This window comes from Alosa sapidissima, chromosome 21 (assembly GCF_018492685.1).
Source record: "Alosa sapidissima isolate fAloSap1 chromosome 21, fAloSap1.pri, whole genome shotgun sequence".
NCBI lineage: Eukaryota > Metazoa > Chordata > Actinopteri > Clupeiformes > Clupeidae > Alosa > Alosa sapidissima.
Genome location: NC_055977.1, coordinates 14,911,400 through 14,929,686, shown reverse-complemented (window position 1 = coordinate 14,929,686; position 18,287 = coordinate 14,911,400). Strand labels below are relative to the sequence as shown.

General features: G+C 40.0%; 1 protein-coding gene across 3 annotated transcripts; it reads left to right on the top strand.

The window, feature by feature from the left end:
• The first annotated feature begins 1,827 nt into the window (after positions 1-1,827).
• On the top strand, positions 1,828-16,867 carry LOC121695233 (perforin-1-like). 3 transcript variants are annotated; one of them, XM_042075881.1, is made up of 5 exons: positions 1,828-1,924; positions 10,221-10,772; positions 14,928-15,066; positions 15,400-15,623; positions 15,729-16,867. In XM_042075881.1, exons 2-5 carry the CDS (start codon positions 10,240-10,242, stop codon positions 16,612-16,614), a joined length of 1,782 nt encoding a protein of 593 aa, XP_041931815.1. In that variant the 5' UTR covers positions 1,828-1,924; positions 10,221-10,239; the 3' UTR covers positions 16,615-16,867. The 3 variants fall into 3 exon arrangements, with proteins under 3 accessions (XP_041931815.1, XP_041931817.1, XP_041931816.1); XM_042075883.1 differs by having other exon boundaries at positions 1,845-1,924; positions 10,236-10,772; XM_042075882.1 differs by having other exon boundaries at positions 1,889-1,931; positions 10,223-10,772.
• The last annotated feature ends 1,420 nt before the right edge of the window (positions 16,868-18,287 follow it).

The window sequence follows — 18,287 nt, the reverse complement described above, 5'->3', positions numbered from 1 at the left end:
CGCGGAACGGATGTACAGGACCGAGTGGCGGTCATATTTTGTACCGCTGTGCGGTACATTTAGTTTATGTACATACTGTAAACAAATGCAGTCTTAACTTCATCAGCCCGTCTGCCTCATATTTGCATTAACTGCTGTGCCTGGTGAAGACACGCCTCGACCATTTGCAAATCAAGTCTTTTGTCATGTACGACGGCCCAGCTTTTGTCTTATGTCAGACTTCACCATAGGTGGTCGGCGCCAATTAAGCATGCATAGGTGTGTCGGGGCGTGTCTGAACTTTTCCACTGGAGCAGACAAAGAGCCTACTAACAGAATATAAGGCTGTGACTTATGGCATTCGTGAGGTGACTTGGGCAGAGGTGACTTTGTTCAAATAAAGTGTTCATAACTAAAGTGTTTTTTGTTATTGTTGCAGTATCTGCCCTGTCCCCCAAATTGAAGACAGTCACGCCCCTGCTTGAGCGGTTGCGTCTGGACGCATGTCCGTGTCTTTGGTTTTCGGGTCCATGTGCTGTTTGTTTGTCAAACCAACCGTGTTTGTTTAATCCCCTCTATAACTGCATTTAACCAAAGCTAGTAGTCCTTTCTCTTGTAGTCCCACCGCTTGAGAATTTACACATCAGGCCCACATCATATTCAATGCATGCTTAGCAAAGCTTTCTAGTGCTCACTCATAAATGTGTGCCTGCACTACCTGTTTGCCGAGAGTGTGGATACCTGTGTGTTTGGCTGTGTGTGTGAATATTTATCTCTTGCACAGGTGAGGGGTGTCTTGGGGTCCTCCTTCGCCCTCCAGTGGTTCACCTGGTACCATTTCTCCAGGCTGGTATTGGCTCTTTTATATCTAGAGAATATAAATATTTATACATATTGGTTACCCATATTGTGGCTATTGGATGTGGTTGATGGTTTAACTATTCTTTCACACAAACATATGGGCATTTGTGAGCATTTTTGGGAGGTAACCAGGCGGTAACCAGGTATGTCATGCTGTTGGAGGTGCAAATAAATGCTGCATCGTTATTGAGATCATATAAAAAAGTAGCTGGCTCAAGGGTTATAAAAGTATTTTATCATGTGTATTTGTATAATGAAAGCACTGTTTTTGTGTGTTCACCTCTGGCTCCTTGGCTATCATTTTGGTAACTATAACAGGCTATTTGACATCTTTAGAACATTAAACATATCGGAGGTGCCAAATGTTGAGTTACTCCAGTCTAGATTTTTTGATGTTAATCACTCCTATTGTCACGGTTGCAAGGGCTTGACCCAAACGTAGGGCAAAGTACGGCAAGGCAATCTTCAGCGTTGCAAGAATCTTTATTTTAAACATAGACTAATAACCAACGAAGACTGAGGGGAGACAGAGGGTTTAAATACACAGGGGTAACAGGGCACAGGTGGACAAGGAACAAGGTAAAACAAGACAGGTGGAAACCATAATTAACAGACTAACGCGGATCAGGTGAGGGGCGGAGACACGGGCACAGGGAACAGAAACACATGGCAAAACAAACAAAGAAACACATGGAACAGGACACAGGAAGTAAACAAGAGATGAAGACATGAAGGAAAACACTAAACAGGGAAAACAAAACACGACAGGACCCTTACACCTATGATATATTGCTATTGTCTATCTAAAGTAAAGTGCCTGTTTTGAAATTAACTGATGGTCAACCCGCCCCCCACCCCCCCTTTCTTTCTGGGTGGTGTAGTCGGGTAATTGTAGTTTCAGGGCGTGTGCTTGTCACACTCACATTAACACTCAGATCTCGTGTGAAGTCTTTTTGTTCACAAGTCTAAATAAAGCATTCTTTTTCACATCACTCAGAAGGTATTTAAAGAATGACGAGAAGTTATTTTGCATTTCCACACTGTATGTACTGCATGCCACAGTGTAACGTAAAGTGTGTATGTACAGTAAGGTAAGGTTTTGATTTTTTGTACCATGGATTGTCCACTTTTGCCATTGTAGAGAACTATATGAGTATGTTAATGTTAAAGATATATATATAAGGTGCAGTTTCTATGGTTGTTTGATGGTTAATCTAAACACACTTTTGATTATTATTATTATTAGTAGTAGTAGTAGTAGTAGTAGTAGTATTATTAGGCCTATTATTATTATTATTATTATTATTATTGCACATAGTGCTGATCATTTGACCTTAGAGCTAGCTCAAGTAATGTCTTTTATAGATGTAAACTGTTGTATTTTTTCTAATCAAGGAATGTGCTTGCAATGTTTGGGTTTTAATATTTGTTTTGAAGACTGCAAATGTTAGCAGCTACAGTTTTTCTGCTGGGTTTTAAAAAGTTATTTATTATTATCAATACATATAGGCCTTAAAAAGTCTTAAATACTTTCAAATATTACGCATTAGGTCTTACACTGCCAAAATAAAATCTAACCAAGTGTTAATCTTAAATTAAGATAAAAAAATGGTATGGTTGGTATTGTTTTAAGTATAATGACACTTACCTAACGCGCTCTCATTTTGACCTAATTTAATAAGACTATGGCCCAGAGTTTGGCGGCGGAGCAGGAAGGGGTAAACTACGTCAAGGCGGATGCTCTGAAATGGGCGAGACCTCTCTGGTGAAACGAATTTGAAAAAAACAATCACATGCATCCAGCTTTAAATTTTGATCTATCTATCTATCAAATAAAACATCATCCCTTTATCATAAGAATGGGACATTCTGCGGTCCTATGTGAAAAATTAAGCAGGGGTGCGTATCTACTAAAGTTAGGTTAAAGGTTAAAGTAAAGCGTTGCCAAAGTAAGCAACGATGTTGCTGATCCACCATGGTATGACGCAACTTGCGCCGTAGTACCAAAAACGAAGTTCATAATGCATACAGTATAATAAGTTCATAATACATATAATTAGTGGAATCGGTGTAATGTCTGTGTCGACATTTTTCTAATTTAAACCAAAAGTGATTAATGCTGCCATTATAGCAAGTATAGGTTTTTGCTGATAGCAATTACAAGTATACCTATACTGCGAGCAAATCAAACAGTTTACTTAAGCAGACCAATATTTGTCATTACTTGTGTTAAATATCTGTGTTCAAAAATGTGTAGCCTAGAAAAATGTAACGTTATCACAGATTTGCATTGTCTATTTCGTGGCGCAACGGTAGCACGTTGGTACTCTGCACACATAACCAGTGTTCACAACCAATATCTCTTCTTTTCACTTTTGGGTAAGAGTAGACACAACAGTAGGCTACACAACAGGTTTTGACCCTAAATATTTATAGTTACTCTTCATCAAGAGACCGGTAGGAACATGACATCAGTTAAAAATAATAGTTTCAAATAAAGATCCACAGCATTATTTAATATTTCTACATTTCACTGCATGTAGTCAGAATACCGTAACAGTAGCCTTCCAAAACCAACACGCGAATTAACATAAGTAGCAAGAATGAGTCCAGGGGAATCTGTCTTTTAATGACCATTAAGCTACAGCCTAGATCAATCATTGAGTCACAAGAAAAACAATCATCTCGTCATTTTTGATTAGGTGCATCATTTTTGGTTAGGCACTCCTGACACTGACAACATCACCAATCGGAACTACCAAGGATCGACACAAGTGTAACTGTTAAGGGCAGTAGTTCAAACCACCACACTTTTACAAGTGAAAGTTCGAACTCTGCTATCTAGAAACACCAAATCCATGAACAATGGATCGGACTACAAAGGTTGCGACGGAAGTTAGCCAACGCTTTCTAGAAACGCACCCCAGGTTGGATGCGATACGGTATTTACAACGGATCTGAAATACAAACATCTTTTCGTGAATTTAATTGCTTGGAAGAGCAGAAGAAATATTAGATATTATTTTGATCAGATGCACAATAAATATAGAGATTGTAAATGAGCCATTCTTGGCTAATTGTGCCATTTGAGGGTGGAAACCTAGCAAAAAAAATGAACATTTTCATTGACTTTTTCATTTTATCTGAAGAAGGACATGTTAAGCTATGAGAAAAATATATTGGGCCAGCTCAATAACTAACGGGATGCCTAACATAATAAATTGACAATGTAATAAAGTTCTAAAGTTCTGGATGCCGAAACACTACTGACTTTGTGATTAGTAGAAAGGTGGAGGGTGGCGCATCAGGCCAAAACACAACATGACAACATCAACATCAGTTGAGGGCTGCAACTTCACTTCACAATATCCTGGCCGGACTACTGTTGTCAGTGATATAAGTATTTGAAATGAACATGATTTCTTAATGTCTAGTGACATATCAGGGCCATTTTATGATTAATTGAAATACATTTCTTACATACGGTTCCTTTAAGTATAAGTATATATAGTCTTTTGATCCTGTGAAGGAAATTTGGTTTCTTCATTTATCCCAATCCGTGAATTAGTGAAACACACTTAGCACACAGTAAGGTGAAGCACTAATCCCGGCGCAGTGACCTACCTGCAACAACAGCTGCGCTTGGGGAGCAGTGAGGGGTTGCGTGCCTTGCTCAAGAGCACTTCAGCCGTGCCTACTGGTCGGGGTTCGAACCGGCAACCCTCCGGTTACAAGTCCGAAGCACTAACCAGTAGGCCACGGCTGGTTCTTGACAGCGGCGGAACGTTCCTTCATGGTTAAATCTTTGGTTCCGGTGTTACATGGCAACTGGCACCCATGTTAACTGGCTGCGTTGGTGACGTTTCATGAGTGATGACGTTTCTTTGACAGATGTGGCCGCTTGCAGATTTGTCACTTTTTGATGGAAACTGGAGACAAACAAATACAAATATGCATGACATATTTAAATGTCAAAATTGTCTGTAGTACACTACATGCACTGGACCATGAATATAAAAAATAAATACCTACTCTAAATAGCCTAATAATAACTCCACATGGGTATCGAACCTGCCTCCTACTGTAAATGAAACCTCTTACATTATAACCATTCATCTACGTACTTGCACCACAAACCAGCTGACAAGTCACAGTGAAATTTACTTGACTTATGCTATACAATTAAAAGAAGTCAGCTAATATATGTTATTATGATTGTAGCAAGATAACACGACTGATCATGGTATATGGCTACAGTATTGTCTTGCTACAGCTGTTGCCCATGCCAGTAGGTCTTCAAAGTATCATGGTTAAGTTTTTTTAAACATTTCACTGACTGTTGGTCAGGCTCTCTGGGGCCACCTAGTCTATCTGTAGCCTAAATTGAGGAAGCATTGCTGGAATGCTAAAAATAAATAAAAAAAATAAAAAAAACTGTGATGGGGGAGGATTGAACCCATGTCGACTGCGTGAAATAGCAATGTGTAGGCATTAAACTGTTGCACCACAGGAGAAGCACCAGTTTGCAAATTGAAAAATAAAGTATCAAAAGAAACATCAAAACCATGTTTATGTCAGCAACATTAATGTTAATAGCCTATAAGCCTAAGAGTTTGACTCTCCCTGTGCACAAATTTTGTGTAAAATATGGACACGTTTTAAAACACTATTCATTCAAAGTGAGTTGAAAGGAACCTTGTGCAAAGCTTATTCAGCTCTTTTGGATGGAGATCAGCTATGTGATGCAATATAAATATTGGTAGCTCTTAGCCATGTTAATTTTGTCAAAGTAGTTTTCGAGTAAATGGTTGGAGACCCCTGATCTACACCTACATAATATCCCAAGTGTAATAAAACGTATAAATAAACCTTAAACTAAACTAGATATACCGCATAGCAGTACAAAATATGACCGCGGCTCAGTCCTGTACATCCGTTCCGCGAAAATAAATCACACTTCAATTTGTCTCCATATTTTACTCCATCCCCCACTCTTGAAACTTTTGTGTATGCTTGTTTGGCATGCCTGAGTGTGTGTGTGCGGCTGCACAGAAAGTAGCCTACTGGTGCTGAAAAGGTGAATAGATTGTAGAATAGCCAAAGAAGATGTAGCATTGTTATAAAACCTTTAAAATCGCTAAACAATCACAAGTAGGGCAGTTCATCACAGTTCATCCATTGCAACTGGATTGATGAAAGGTCACTTACACCTGTAGGCTACATTGTATTTGGGAAAAGCAAAAGGTATCAGCATAATGTTATTTATTTATTTATTTATTTATTCATAAACAAAAACATCCCTGTCAGTTCCATGCCGTTTTCAACAGCTATCAAAAACAAAGGTCATTTTTGGAGGGATGGATTTTTTGTGAATGTTTCTTCTTCTACATAAGATTTTAGTCATCTTTAGTTCATGTAATACTTTATTGTCAATGCACAAATTAAGTAACAGTAGTCTGAAACGTTACTGTTAATGCACAAATTAAGTAACAGTAGTCTGAAACGAAATGCTGTCTAACCAGTGGTGCAAATAACTGACATGTCCAAATGGGCCTTGATGAAATGCGTCGCTAGACTGTTCATACACATTTTAACGGGCCAAAGTTGAAGAGCTGTTGTCCAATATTGTTTGTGCAAATATAGGCTGATTCATGTTCCCTTGCATTGTGTAACTGAGGTCCATGGCTAGTCTGGCTTTCACCAGACCAAGCTCAATCTTTTGAGAAATCAAAAAATAAATAGCGGGCAGATCAGGGCCCAGTTTCCCGATAACGACGGAGACACGCTCTTACGAGGGTTTTCTACGATTCATCTTACGATCGTTCGTTTGGTTTTTCCGACTGTTTCCCGAACATGCTCATAGCGTGAACGCGCGTGCACTTCTCTTAAGACGCTCTTAAGGGGAGCTGTCCACGTTAATAGTTCTGAAATATCCTCTGATTTGATGGTGATGTCAGGTGACTGCACGTCACAGCTATAGGTCTACCATTTAAACTTCGGATCTACACATTAATTCACATCAATACGAAAATAGAAACACTTTGACATCTGCATATAAGCATCCCAAGTAGGTTATATACCACACAGAGACATAAATAATTGTAATTATTTTAAGATTAGATTGTTGCACCATGCAATATTTTTTCGCGGTGTCACTTAAGAACACGTTTGAAGATAAGAAAGAAGTCGAGTAAGAAAGAGAGGAAATGTGTAGGCTTAGATTTTGATGCAGTAGGCTACAGACTACACATGTTGCTTTCTCTGCTTTTTACCTCATAGGCCTAATAAAATATTCACTTAGCAAAGATAATGTCAAACTATTCTGGCAACGTCTCGTTTCATAACTTGATTGCATTTTTGTCCGCTTTTCATCACATTATTATGACCATTAAATGTAGGCTATTTTGCACGCTAAAATCTGATTCATCACAGGTAAATACAATAAAGAATGGGAACGTAAGATGTATTATGTATTCTAAGTTGTAATTCCTCTGTATGTCCTGTTGGTGACCTCAGTGAGAAGTACTGTTAAGACGCTCTTAGCCGGTAACGAGTACTCTGGAGCACTCGTAGATCTACGAGTGTTTTCACGACGCTCTTAAGCTACGATGGTTTCGGGAAACAGTCGGCAAATCTTAAGACGTTCGTAAGAGGGACTTTACGACGCTCTTAGGCTTAAGATGCTTTCGGGGAACTGGGCCCAGGCTTGGTTCACCCAGCCTAGTCCATAGGCACCCGATATTGTTTAATTTTCCGATTGAGTTATCCACGCTCTGGCTATTCTAAATGCAAAAATGCATCAGGGAGTTATGACAAAACTGTAACTAACAAACTAGATCCTAATAGAAAGCTGTTAGCTTCCCTAAGCTACAGGTAGGCTTATAAGGTAGGCCTATTTACAACATAAATTGTCAATAGGCTATGCTGGCGACACAAATAAAATCTCCTTTGGAAACCAATGGCTCATGCCTTACAGTATCAAGCGGACTTAAACTGCCATATCGTGGCGAAAAGTTGTAATAAAATTCACGCAGCTCCATGAGTCAAGGAAAGCGCGAATGAAGTAGCCACTTCTAAATGGGACCCACTACACAGTAGCTTAAGGTGTGTTGCTAAAGCAGCCATAATGAAATGAAGGTTTCATTGTTTGGATACTTCACACACACGTGCTTTTTAATTTCACAGACTACAACTACCAAGCTGGAATCAAAGCACATCGATTCCCCTCTCACACCCTGCACGCACTTAAAACAAAATAAACAGGCGTCTCAGTCTCACGCATGTATAGGCAAAACTGTATCAGACCGGTGTAACGTTGGTAAATCTTCCATTGCACAGAATGATTTTGTAGCACGTGCAACAAATGACAGTCGAAAGATACAATTACAGTGCTGCTATCAATTTGCTTGGTATAACCGCATTTATAGTTTTCAACAAATGCAATCAATCAAATTGGCCTCCATCACTCAACCAATGCTAACGGTAACATTACCTAGGTCCTTATTGATATTATAAGATTAACGTACCTGCAGTAAAAACCAAGCATGTCCGATAAACATCCTCAGATTTATTTCGGCTTCAAGAAGAAATGGGAATTACATTTCATGTGAACATCGTCCTATCCTTATTAGACGTTCTCTGCGGTAAACTACAGTCCTTGTAGGAAGCATCCATTGTTTTTCCAACCCACTTTTAACTTCCAACAAAATTACGTCTCACTGCAACGATGCGCCATCTAGTGGACAAACGACTACTTATCGCCAATACTGGAAATGCAGCCATGATGATGATGATGAATATTTATTTTGGCTTTCTTTTAATCCTACTGAATTTGTAATTATGTATCGGCCGTTCTAATACCGATAGTATGTGGGTGCCTGTGTGTGTGTGCATGTGTATATGTGTGCACCGCCATCTACAGGCCAATGAGTGTACAGTCACTAAATGTACACATAACCTAATTTTTTTTTAGACCCCCCCATGGATGAAATTCTACGTAACTTGGCATACCCCCAGAGAATGCCAGGTCAATCATACACATAAAATTTGGTGCAGTTCTGAACATCTTAACTGAAGATAGGGGCGATTAAAGCAGAATAATATTGCATTTTCATTTTTTACAGGGGGCGTGCAAATCACAAATGAGTGATTATGGGCCAGGTTGATGTGAGCCCTTGAGACCAACATACCATAAAAGATTCTTCATCCTCAGTGCCACGGTTCAGGTAGTTATTTAGTGGCCCCCGGGGACGAAACAAAATTTTTCCGTAAAAGTCTAGTGAGGCTACATACCCACCAAATTTCATGTGCCCCGGTGGTTCGGTGTCCCGGGTATCGTTGACCAAAAATTTAAGAAGTAGATGACGGGGGGAAAAAAAAAAAAACTTTGACAATCCCTATATGACCGCTTCGCTAGCGGCGGTCATAATAAATACAGCCCTAATTCCCAGTGAGAGAGAGAGTGTGTATGCCGGGGTGTTTGTATGTGCATGGTCAGGTCTTAAAGCAGATATTTTAAAGAGAAAATAGTACAGGTAAGTATGCCATGAAAGTGTAACACTATATATCCCATAAAGAGAGTGATATAAGTATATTATTACATTATCAGCTCCAGCTATTATTTTTTAAAGAATGTTTTTTTCAACCAAGCCAATAACATAATAACCAGCCAATATTGTAATAGCTTGTTACATTATTGATAAAAAAGTTAATATGTTATTGGTTTAGAAATGTTATTACGTTATTGGCAATTTATTACTTTATGGCTTTATTACCTTAAAAGCGGTCAAAATGATTACGTTATTGGACGTTATTACATTATTGGCTGCTACAGATGTCTTAAAATAAGTTAAACTCTTATTAAATTAAGTCGAATGATTTTACGAGAAAGTGCAAGGTAAGTCTCTTCATACTAAAAACAATACCAACTAGATTTTTTTTTATCTTAGATTAATAACACTTGGTAAGATAAGCAGTTTTTGCAATGTAGGCTACATATTAATGTTCATTTAACGTTACTTCAACAATGTTTTTAGCTGCATAGATTGAAGTTGTTGTTGTACAGTATATTACAATTTAATAAAATAAATTATCATATTTATGTGATAACTGATTAAAAAAAACTTTGTAGCTTGTGAATAAATTCAGAAAACAAATTTTATTTCCTTTGCTAATAACTCTGGAACTGGTTTTCCTTAATATGTTTGATTTTTTTCAATTTAACTAGTTGGAACCCACAGATACCCTGTTTATAATTTTAAGAGAATATTAGAAGAACTGACTATGTTCATTTTCTCAGACTTCTTATGAAGTAATCAGAGATGCACTGTGACAACAAGAAGACCAGGTTGTGTTGACAATTTGTATGTTTGTCTTAAATCAGCACATCAGCAGGCAGTGATGTTCCTGACGACCACCACCATATTGGCAGGGGTCATTCTGTTCCTGCCCTATCCCTCCCTCCAGTCATGCATCTCTGGCACAATAGAGCACTGCCAAAGGGCAGAAATTGCCCCGGGATCATCCTTAGTTGGTGAAGGTTTTGATATTACCACAATGCAACGTAAGGGAGCTTTTGTTATAGATATGGACACATTTGAAACTCCAAACAAAACCTGCACCCTCTGTGCAAACCCCTACCGTGGAGGGAAAATTGAGAAAATTCCTACATCTGTCATTAACTGGAGGCCTCTTCATAAATGTAGCATAGCTATCAAGAGCGAACTACTGGAATCTGCCTTGGCAGTGGCTGATCATGTTAGCAAGAGTGTGGAGAACAACTGGAAGATTGGTCTAGGTTTGAGTAAGGGAGGGTATGGAGGTTCACTAGCTCTTTCTGGGACAAATTCAAAACTGACCACAACTGCCATGGAAAAGAGCAAACAAGACCGTTTCAACTTTTTGAGTCACTCAGTATATTGTGGATTTTACAGGTACAGAGTTTTCTTTCAAACATTTGCTCGGTATCCCACTATGGGAAGTTCCTCTGGTGTGACCGACCACGGAAGCACCTATTGCACCAGGTCTGGTTTCTTGGTGTTTTAAATCCCCAACGTTGTCTTCAAGGCAGCGCAGCCTGGAAGGTGGTAGGGTTAGGCATGAGTTAAGGTTAAGGTTAGGGTTAGGTTTAGGGTTAAGGTTAGAATTAGGTGCCTTTAAGTCGACGGTGGCAGCGCTGCCTGGAAGACGACGTTGGGGGCTTAAAACACCATCGAGCACCACGTCTGTCTGTAGACAGACCAATTATAGCCTAAATTGCGGAAGCCCTACGTCACTCTATATAACCGGCTGCACACTTTTCTCATACTCACTTTCTTCCCTGTGAAGATTACTATCTTCCTCAGCAATCTTGTTCTACTAAACTGAAGCACCAATTCAAAAACAGCCTCAGTGCTGTTTTTCTGCCTTTAAGCTAACACATTACGTTGAGCTTCTAGGGTGAAAGAGTCTTTGCTCTGCAAAACAAAAAGACGGCTTCACCCAGTGCCATTGGGTCAGTGGATTTGGCTAAGGATGGTTCGTCGAGCCAGTGCCTTTTCTACTTGCGAAGCCATGAAATCAGGAAAGCACTTGTGTATGGGAACTAAACAACCACTGCTGCAACATGCCGATGAAGGTCTTAGAACAATGTTTTTGCATTACTGTGACCGCGAGAGACAACCCACCTCCCTCCACCTGTGCCTATGCGAGCAAAGCAGCTGGCAAAGCAGCAGCCCCTCGTGGGTGCAATATTATGTGGAATGCCCTGAACATTCGTCGTTGTTTGACCAGCACCTACTCTCTGACGAAGCGGTGGTGTTGGTCGACAAGGTTGAGGAGGAAGACAAAGAAATGATCTTCCACCTCCTCACAAGGGCAGATCGGCCAACGGGAACTGGCCGACATGGCTTCGCGCTAAACATATTAACTTCCTACACGGTTGTCATATCTGTGGAAGAAATTTTACTTAGACATCTATAAATACTGATAGTCTTTCTTAGTTAGTAGTAGCATTTATACCTCACATTGTATCACTGTATCATTACACTTCCTTCAACACATACACACTTGTTTCAGCCCAATGAGTAGAAACATTATGTTTAGGAACTAAGAACATTTAAAAGGTTAAGAACATTTCTATCGTCACAGATAGATCTACAGAAACACAGGTGGTGTCAAAGCAAAAGCACAAGGTTAAATTCCATTTTCCCCTGACATGACCTAGTACTGTGGTGGCATATACCAATCGCCAAGGGGGGTCATGTTGCTTTCATCTTCACAAGCTCTCGCACAAGCTGATTTTGTGGAGCAGCAACCGGTTCAGAAATCATGAACACGGGGTCACATCTTCTCTCCAGGGGAAATCCCTTTCATGGGGAATGGAGGCTCTACCCCTAGATTGTCAATCAGATCTGGGAGAGATATGTCAGGGCTGCAACTCTCGCCAGAGTAAGAGAAAACGGACTGCCTCTCCTATTAATAGCTTCACATTGGCTGGGAGACTGTGACTAGCAAAGATTAGTTAGATGCTGGCGGGGGAACCCTGGTCTCTTCCTTTGCACATAGATTTGTCTCAAGCACACGCACAGATTCAACATCCCCAGCCAGAGCTCTGGGTCATGAGAAGTTGAATTTAAATGCAGCGGGTCTCCTCCCAGAGGTCATTGATACTATTCAGAGTGCTAGGGCCCCCATGTACTCTTTGATAATAAATGGCATGAGTTCGATGACTGGTGTGAGCACAGAAGTTTAATCCTTTTCAGTTTTCAATCTCAGATGTGTTATTCTGTTTACAAGAGCTTTTACACAAAGGCAGAGCCTGCGCTACTATTAAAGTGTAAGTGGCTGCTATATCTGCTTGTCACGTTGGGTTTGACAACAACCTGCTGCCACCCGCTGATAAGACAGTTCATAAAAGGTGTACGCCGGCTACGGCCACCTTCAAAACCTATAATGTCTTGAAAGCTCTCTCAGAAGCCACATTCGAGTCTTTGGATTGTGTTGTCATGAAACACCTCACGCCGAAGAAAGCACTTCTCCTGGTATTGGTTTCAGTGAAGATAGTAAGTGAATTTGGAAGCTTTTTCTTTTTTTAAAGTATATTTTTTGGGCTTTTTATGCCTTTAATTAGATAGGATAGTGGAGATTGACAGGAAGTGAGTGGGAGAGAGAGTCAGGGTGGGATCCGGAAAGGACCACGGGGCGGGAATCGAACCCGGGTCGCCGGCGTACGGTGCAGGTGCCCCAGCCAGCCCCGCCACTGCTGGGGCCTTTGGAAGCTTTTTCAATGCACTCTACCTGAATGACGTTAACTGAGGGAATGACGGCAGCAATGCTAATACTTAATTCCGCTTTCATTCTGAAAGTGATCGATTCACCCTACAATAGTAGGGCAATAGAATTAAGATCTTTTCACCCTCCCCCTTTTTCCTCATCAGAGGAACAGAGGTTACATTGTCTGTGTCCAGTTTGCACACTGAGGATTTACATTAATTGGATGAGAAGCATTCAGAGAAGTGATCAGTTGTTTGTCTCCTGGGTTCCCCTTACACAGGGAGACCTGTTTCAGCACAACGCATTTCTCACTGTCTAGTTGACGCCATTAGGTTGCCGTTTGAGGCCAAAGGCATACAGCCCACCACGCGCGTCAGAGCACAATCCACTTGGGCATGTCTACGTCATTTTTCCAAAGTATTTCAGTTCAGGGTGTATGTGCTGTGGGCTACTGGGTAAAACCATAAATATTTATTTGTTACAATAGATTGGATGTCACTACGCTGTCATTGGCTACACAGTGCTTAGTGTGGAGAGTTCAGGTGTTTGATATGAACCCTCCCAAGTTCCCCTCCGTTTTTGCTTTGGAAGGCAAGCAATACGGGAGTTGGCTATATCCCCATAGTGAGATACCAAACTAATGTTTGAAAGAGTACGGTTACTTGACGTAACCACGGTTCTCTGATAACATGAGTGAGGTATCTCACTGCTTTTCCCTTCTTCCTTTAGCACAGGGAAAGCTTGCTGGAGAATGAGAAGAGAGGGTTGTGCAGCTGGTTAGGTGACGTAGGTTTTCCATCCCCTAAAATTGGTCTGTCTACAGACAGACCTGGTGCAATAGGTGCTTCATTGGTCGGCACGCCGGAGATGCTTCCCATAATAAGCTATCTCACTCATGTTATCAGAGAACCGTGGTTACATCAAGTAACCATATGGTTTCCAGTGCTTCCCAACATATTATGTTAATGTAGTATGTGAGTGAACATACATCCCTTTTCCAATGAATGGTATCAGCTCAACTCGCCTCTACTCAGTTATGGTACCAGCTTTTCCTTTTCCACTGCAAAAAAGTACCCTCTTTAATGTAGCTAGGTGCCATAGCGACGAAGAAGGACACTAGCATGGCGTCATTACACACAGTGGTAATAACAATATCAACAACGGAGGAAATAAAGGGGAGTTTGTTTCTGATTCATGGGCATGGCATGTGGTTGTTTGTGTTAATGTTCATTTTAATCCATGAGAAATCGTTTGTTAATTCAAAGACTCATTTTTTTTAACTGCAGGAAGTTATTCATTTGAATTAACACATCTGTTGTGAATAAAAATGTTCAGATACTGCGTTGCGTTAACGTGTTTGTCGTGCTAGCACAGTATATGGCTGAGGTATTTTTAAAAAAAAAAATGAAGGTCCTTTCCAGAACACAGCAATGTCAACAGCGACTAATCAGTAACCTGCAATACTTTCATGTCACCTTTTGGTATCGCTTCAGTTTGCTTGGAACCTCAATGGAGGTGATACCAAAAATAGTACCAGGTAACAGTTTTTGCTAATGGAAATTCAAAAAAAGCGAGTAGAGTCGAGTTGAGCTGATACCATGCAGTGGAAAAGGGACTATAGATGAATGATAAAATGTGTTTTTAAACAGACTGCAGAATGGTTGTCCATTAGTTTTAGTGAAATGGTGACAATGGTGGTCAATTTTGTTTATGAGGCTCTAGTATGTAATGGCATGGAACATTAGTGAATTACTGAACACTACACTATGTTGTGATAAAACGGTGGTGGTGGATGATGATGATGATGAGGATTATTACTGTTATTCTTCTTGCAGCTACATGATGTCAAGCAATCCAAATTTGAATCAAGATTTCAAACAAGCCGTGGAAAAGCTCCCGCAGATCTACAGCCCAAGTAACAAAGTGGCTTATGATGCTTTCATTGACACATATGGCACTCACTTCATAAGAAAGGTATCTAACTAGCAATTGCAATAGTATTAGTAATATCTACATGATAGTCTCATAGTATGGCACTAACATAGCCTAAGGTGAAACAAAAATGTTAAAACTGTACTGTAACTATTTATTATATTTGTAATATACTAAAACTATACCCAAACTCAGAGTTCCTGAAATATATTCATCCTAATAAAATCAAAAATACACAAGATTTTATCATTATACTAGGCCTACATCTGGCACATTAACCACTATGGAGGGGTATTGATTTTAGAATATGAATATTGTCTTAATTAATTTTGCCTTATAAGAACTTTCAGATGGTATACCTTTTATTCTCTACAGGTAAAGACTGGTGGCAAAATAGTATCAATGACTAGTATCAGGGAGTGCAAGGCCTCCATGATGGGGTTGAGCTCCGATGAGGTGAAGATGTGCCTCGGTGCTGAAGTTGCTGTAAAAATCCCATACAAGGTTGACATCGACCTTAGTGCAGAAATTAAGTTCTGTAATGGGAAGAAAGAGAAAGTGCACGGGAGAAGAAGCTTCTCAAGTGTCTTTAATGACAGGTGAGTCGGAGTGAAATTTTAAATTTAATTTAACGCCAAACTTTCCATGTTGGCATGACCATACAGTAATTTCCCTGGTTATTTTTTTCCATGTTTTGGGAATAGGATCACAGAAATCACCGGTGGGCAAACAGAAGGTGAGCTCCTTTTCTCTGCAGGTCGAGATGCCTCTGCTTATAAAAAGTGGCTTGCATCCCTGCCAGTCAGCCCAGGTGTGATCTCCTACACGTTGAAGCCCCTTCACCAGCTGATTCCAGATAGAAAGGTGAAGAGAGAGCTGAAGCAAGCCATCAAAGACTACATCCTCAGCAGGGGTGCCAAGAGGGAATGCTCTGACCACTGCAGCCTTGGGAGGAGAACCAAGCCAAGGTCCTGTGAATGCCACTGTCAAAGTCACAAGGGGTTAGGAACCAACTGCTGTCCAACACGTCCTGGCTTAGCCATAGTTGCTTTCACCATCATAAGGGGACAAGGTCTGTATGGTGACACTGCTTCTGGTACTGATGGGTATGTGAAGATCTTTGATGAGAATAAAATACCGCTTGGCAAGACACCCATGATTCTGAACAATGACAATCCTTACTGGAACTGGGAACTTAACATTGGTGACATGCTGCTGTCTGCGAACAGCAAACTCAGGATTGAAGTGTGGGATGAAGACGACAAGTATGATGACCTCCTTGGAACGTGCTTGGCAAAACTTCAGTCGGGGGGTGACCAAGGGGAGAGGGTCTGCGCTCTTAATCACGGGGTGTTGTTCTACAAGCTGAAGGTGACCTGTGGTCCGAGTCTGAGTGGCCCATCCTGTGCTGAATATGTGAGCTCTCCCATGGACAGTCTGTTGGAGAAGCTGTATGTCTCTCGTCATGCTCGTCCCATTCCAAAGCGCATGCTTTTCCAAATGGGACTGCGGTTGGATGGGCAGGCATTCAACTACATGCTTACGGATAACAGCTCAGTTCTAAATGGAGATAAGGCTGACTGGCTCTAAGTTCAAGCATAAATGTTTCAGGATTCCGTTCTGTCAATGCAGCTAGTTTGTTTTGCTGGTCAAGGTATTAGTTTTATGCAATTAGACTGATCCATGGGCTTACTGACCAGTTATATGTGTGCTATCAGCAAGAAATAAAAATGAAAAAAAAAAAGCAAAAAGAAAACATAACATACCTGATTACATGAAATGTACCTACATTGTATTCACTTAGTGTGCATTAATTACTAATAAAGCATTTTGAAGCAAGTAATACATGTACATTTACATTTTGTAACTCTTTTGTAATATGAAAACCACAAATAAGTGATACTTGACACCAGCAAAATACATGCACTTTGATTACTCATGTAGTTTGTAAAATGCAACTGACTAACATTACACTATACCAGCAAAATAACATTCTATTGACATTCTAATGAACTATTTACGTTTATATTAGCCAGTAATTTCATTTGAATTAAACATGAGAATGAACAAATATTAGTCCTAGGCCTTGCAAGGTGGCAGAGGGGTCACTATCTGGCTGAACATGAGTGTAGCACACGGCTCAGAAAATGAGTATAAATGTCTGCTTAAAGAAATAGAAATCAAAAGGTCACTAAACTCGGCTACTGGAGGTAGATAATGACACCTAATAGATTCCTAATGAAAGGCTCTTCATATACAGTAATATATTTGTTTAAGAAATAACACTAGTATCGTGTATAGAACAGAAAAAATAAGAATAAAATAGGTTTTTGTTGCCATAAACTACATTGTGAGCAGTTTATACTTGCAGTACCCGTTCAAACATGCTATTCCTGTAGAAAACCTGTAGCCCAATTGCATACCCGCAGGTAGGAATGCTTTAAAAATAAGATGATAGGGAAAGACATCATTCCAGTTAAGCATTCAATAATGAATATTGAATATAATACATTAGCCTTAATGTGCAGTGAGCAGAATTTAGGCATGGCTGCATGTGACATTTTTTACAGATCAAAATGATCTGTATGCCAGTTCAGTCAAATGGGAGATCATCATATCAGGGAAAAGCAGAACTTCACTGTTTTTTTAGTACAGGAGTTAAACACAAATATAGTCTGATAAACAATACAATACAGCTGTTTTGAACGCAAATTCAACAGTAGAGGTCAACTACATTTCTTCTATCCCAGATTCATCTGATCCATCCAAGTAAGTTCGGTGACTCAGAATAAATTCCATAGATTTAGGTGGTTCTCAAAGCTAAAATACAGATTTTTGTGACAGTTTGTTCTTATTATTTTTTTGCATCAATATATAAAGGGTAAGGCTATTTGCACCCCTGGTACAATTAGCAGTGTATGCTATTTGTACCCTGGTGTAATTAGAAGTGAATTCTATTCATACCCCGGTGTACACAGCAATGTGTTCTATTAATACCCCGTCTGGTACAAATATCAGTGTATACTATTTGCACCCCTGTGCATTTACTCTGGCATATTGATCACACAATGTAATAAATAAAAAACGAGCAACATGTTTTTATTGTTATGTCACAGGGTGTGAATAGCTCAGCTGTGTAATAGACACTCTGAATAAGGTAGCCTATGCTGTTTGCATCAATGTATAGTTAGAAGTGGATGCTATTCGTACCCTAGTGTATATAGTAATGTATGCTATTTACACCCTGGTGGGTGAACTAGCTA

What these genes read in the sequence shown, in the direction of transcription:
- LOC121695233 (XM_042075881.1), top strand. Translation starts at nt 10,240, where the DNA reads ATGTTCCTGACGACCACCACCATATTGGCAGGGGTCATTCTGTTCCTG. An exon ending in GCACTCACTTCATAAGAAAG is followed by an intron (nt 15,067 to 15,399) that starts GTATCTAACTAG and finishes TATTCTCTACAG; the next exon opens with GTAAAGACTGGTGGCAAAAT. An exon ending in TCAAGTGTCTTTAATGACAG is followed by an intron (nt 15,624 to 15,728) that starts GTGAGTCGGAGT and finishes TTTTGGGAATAG; the next exon opens with GATCACAGAAATCACCGGTG.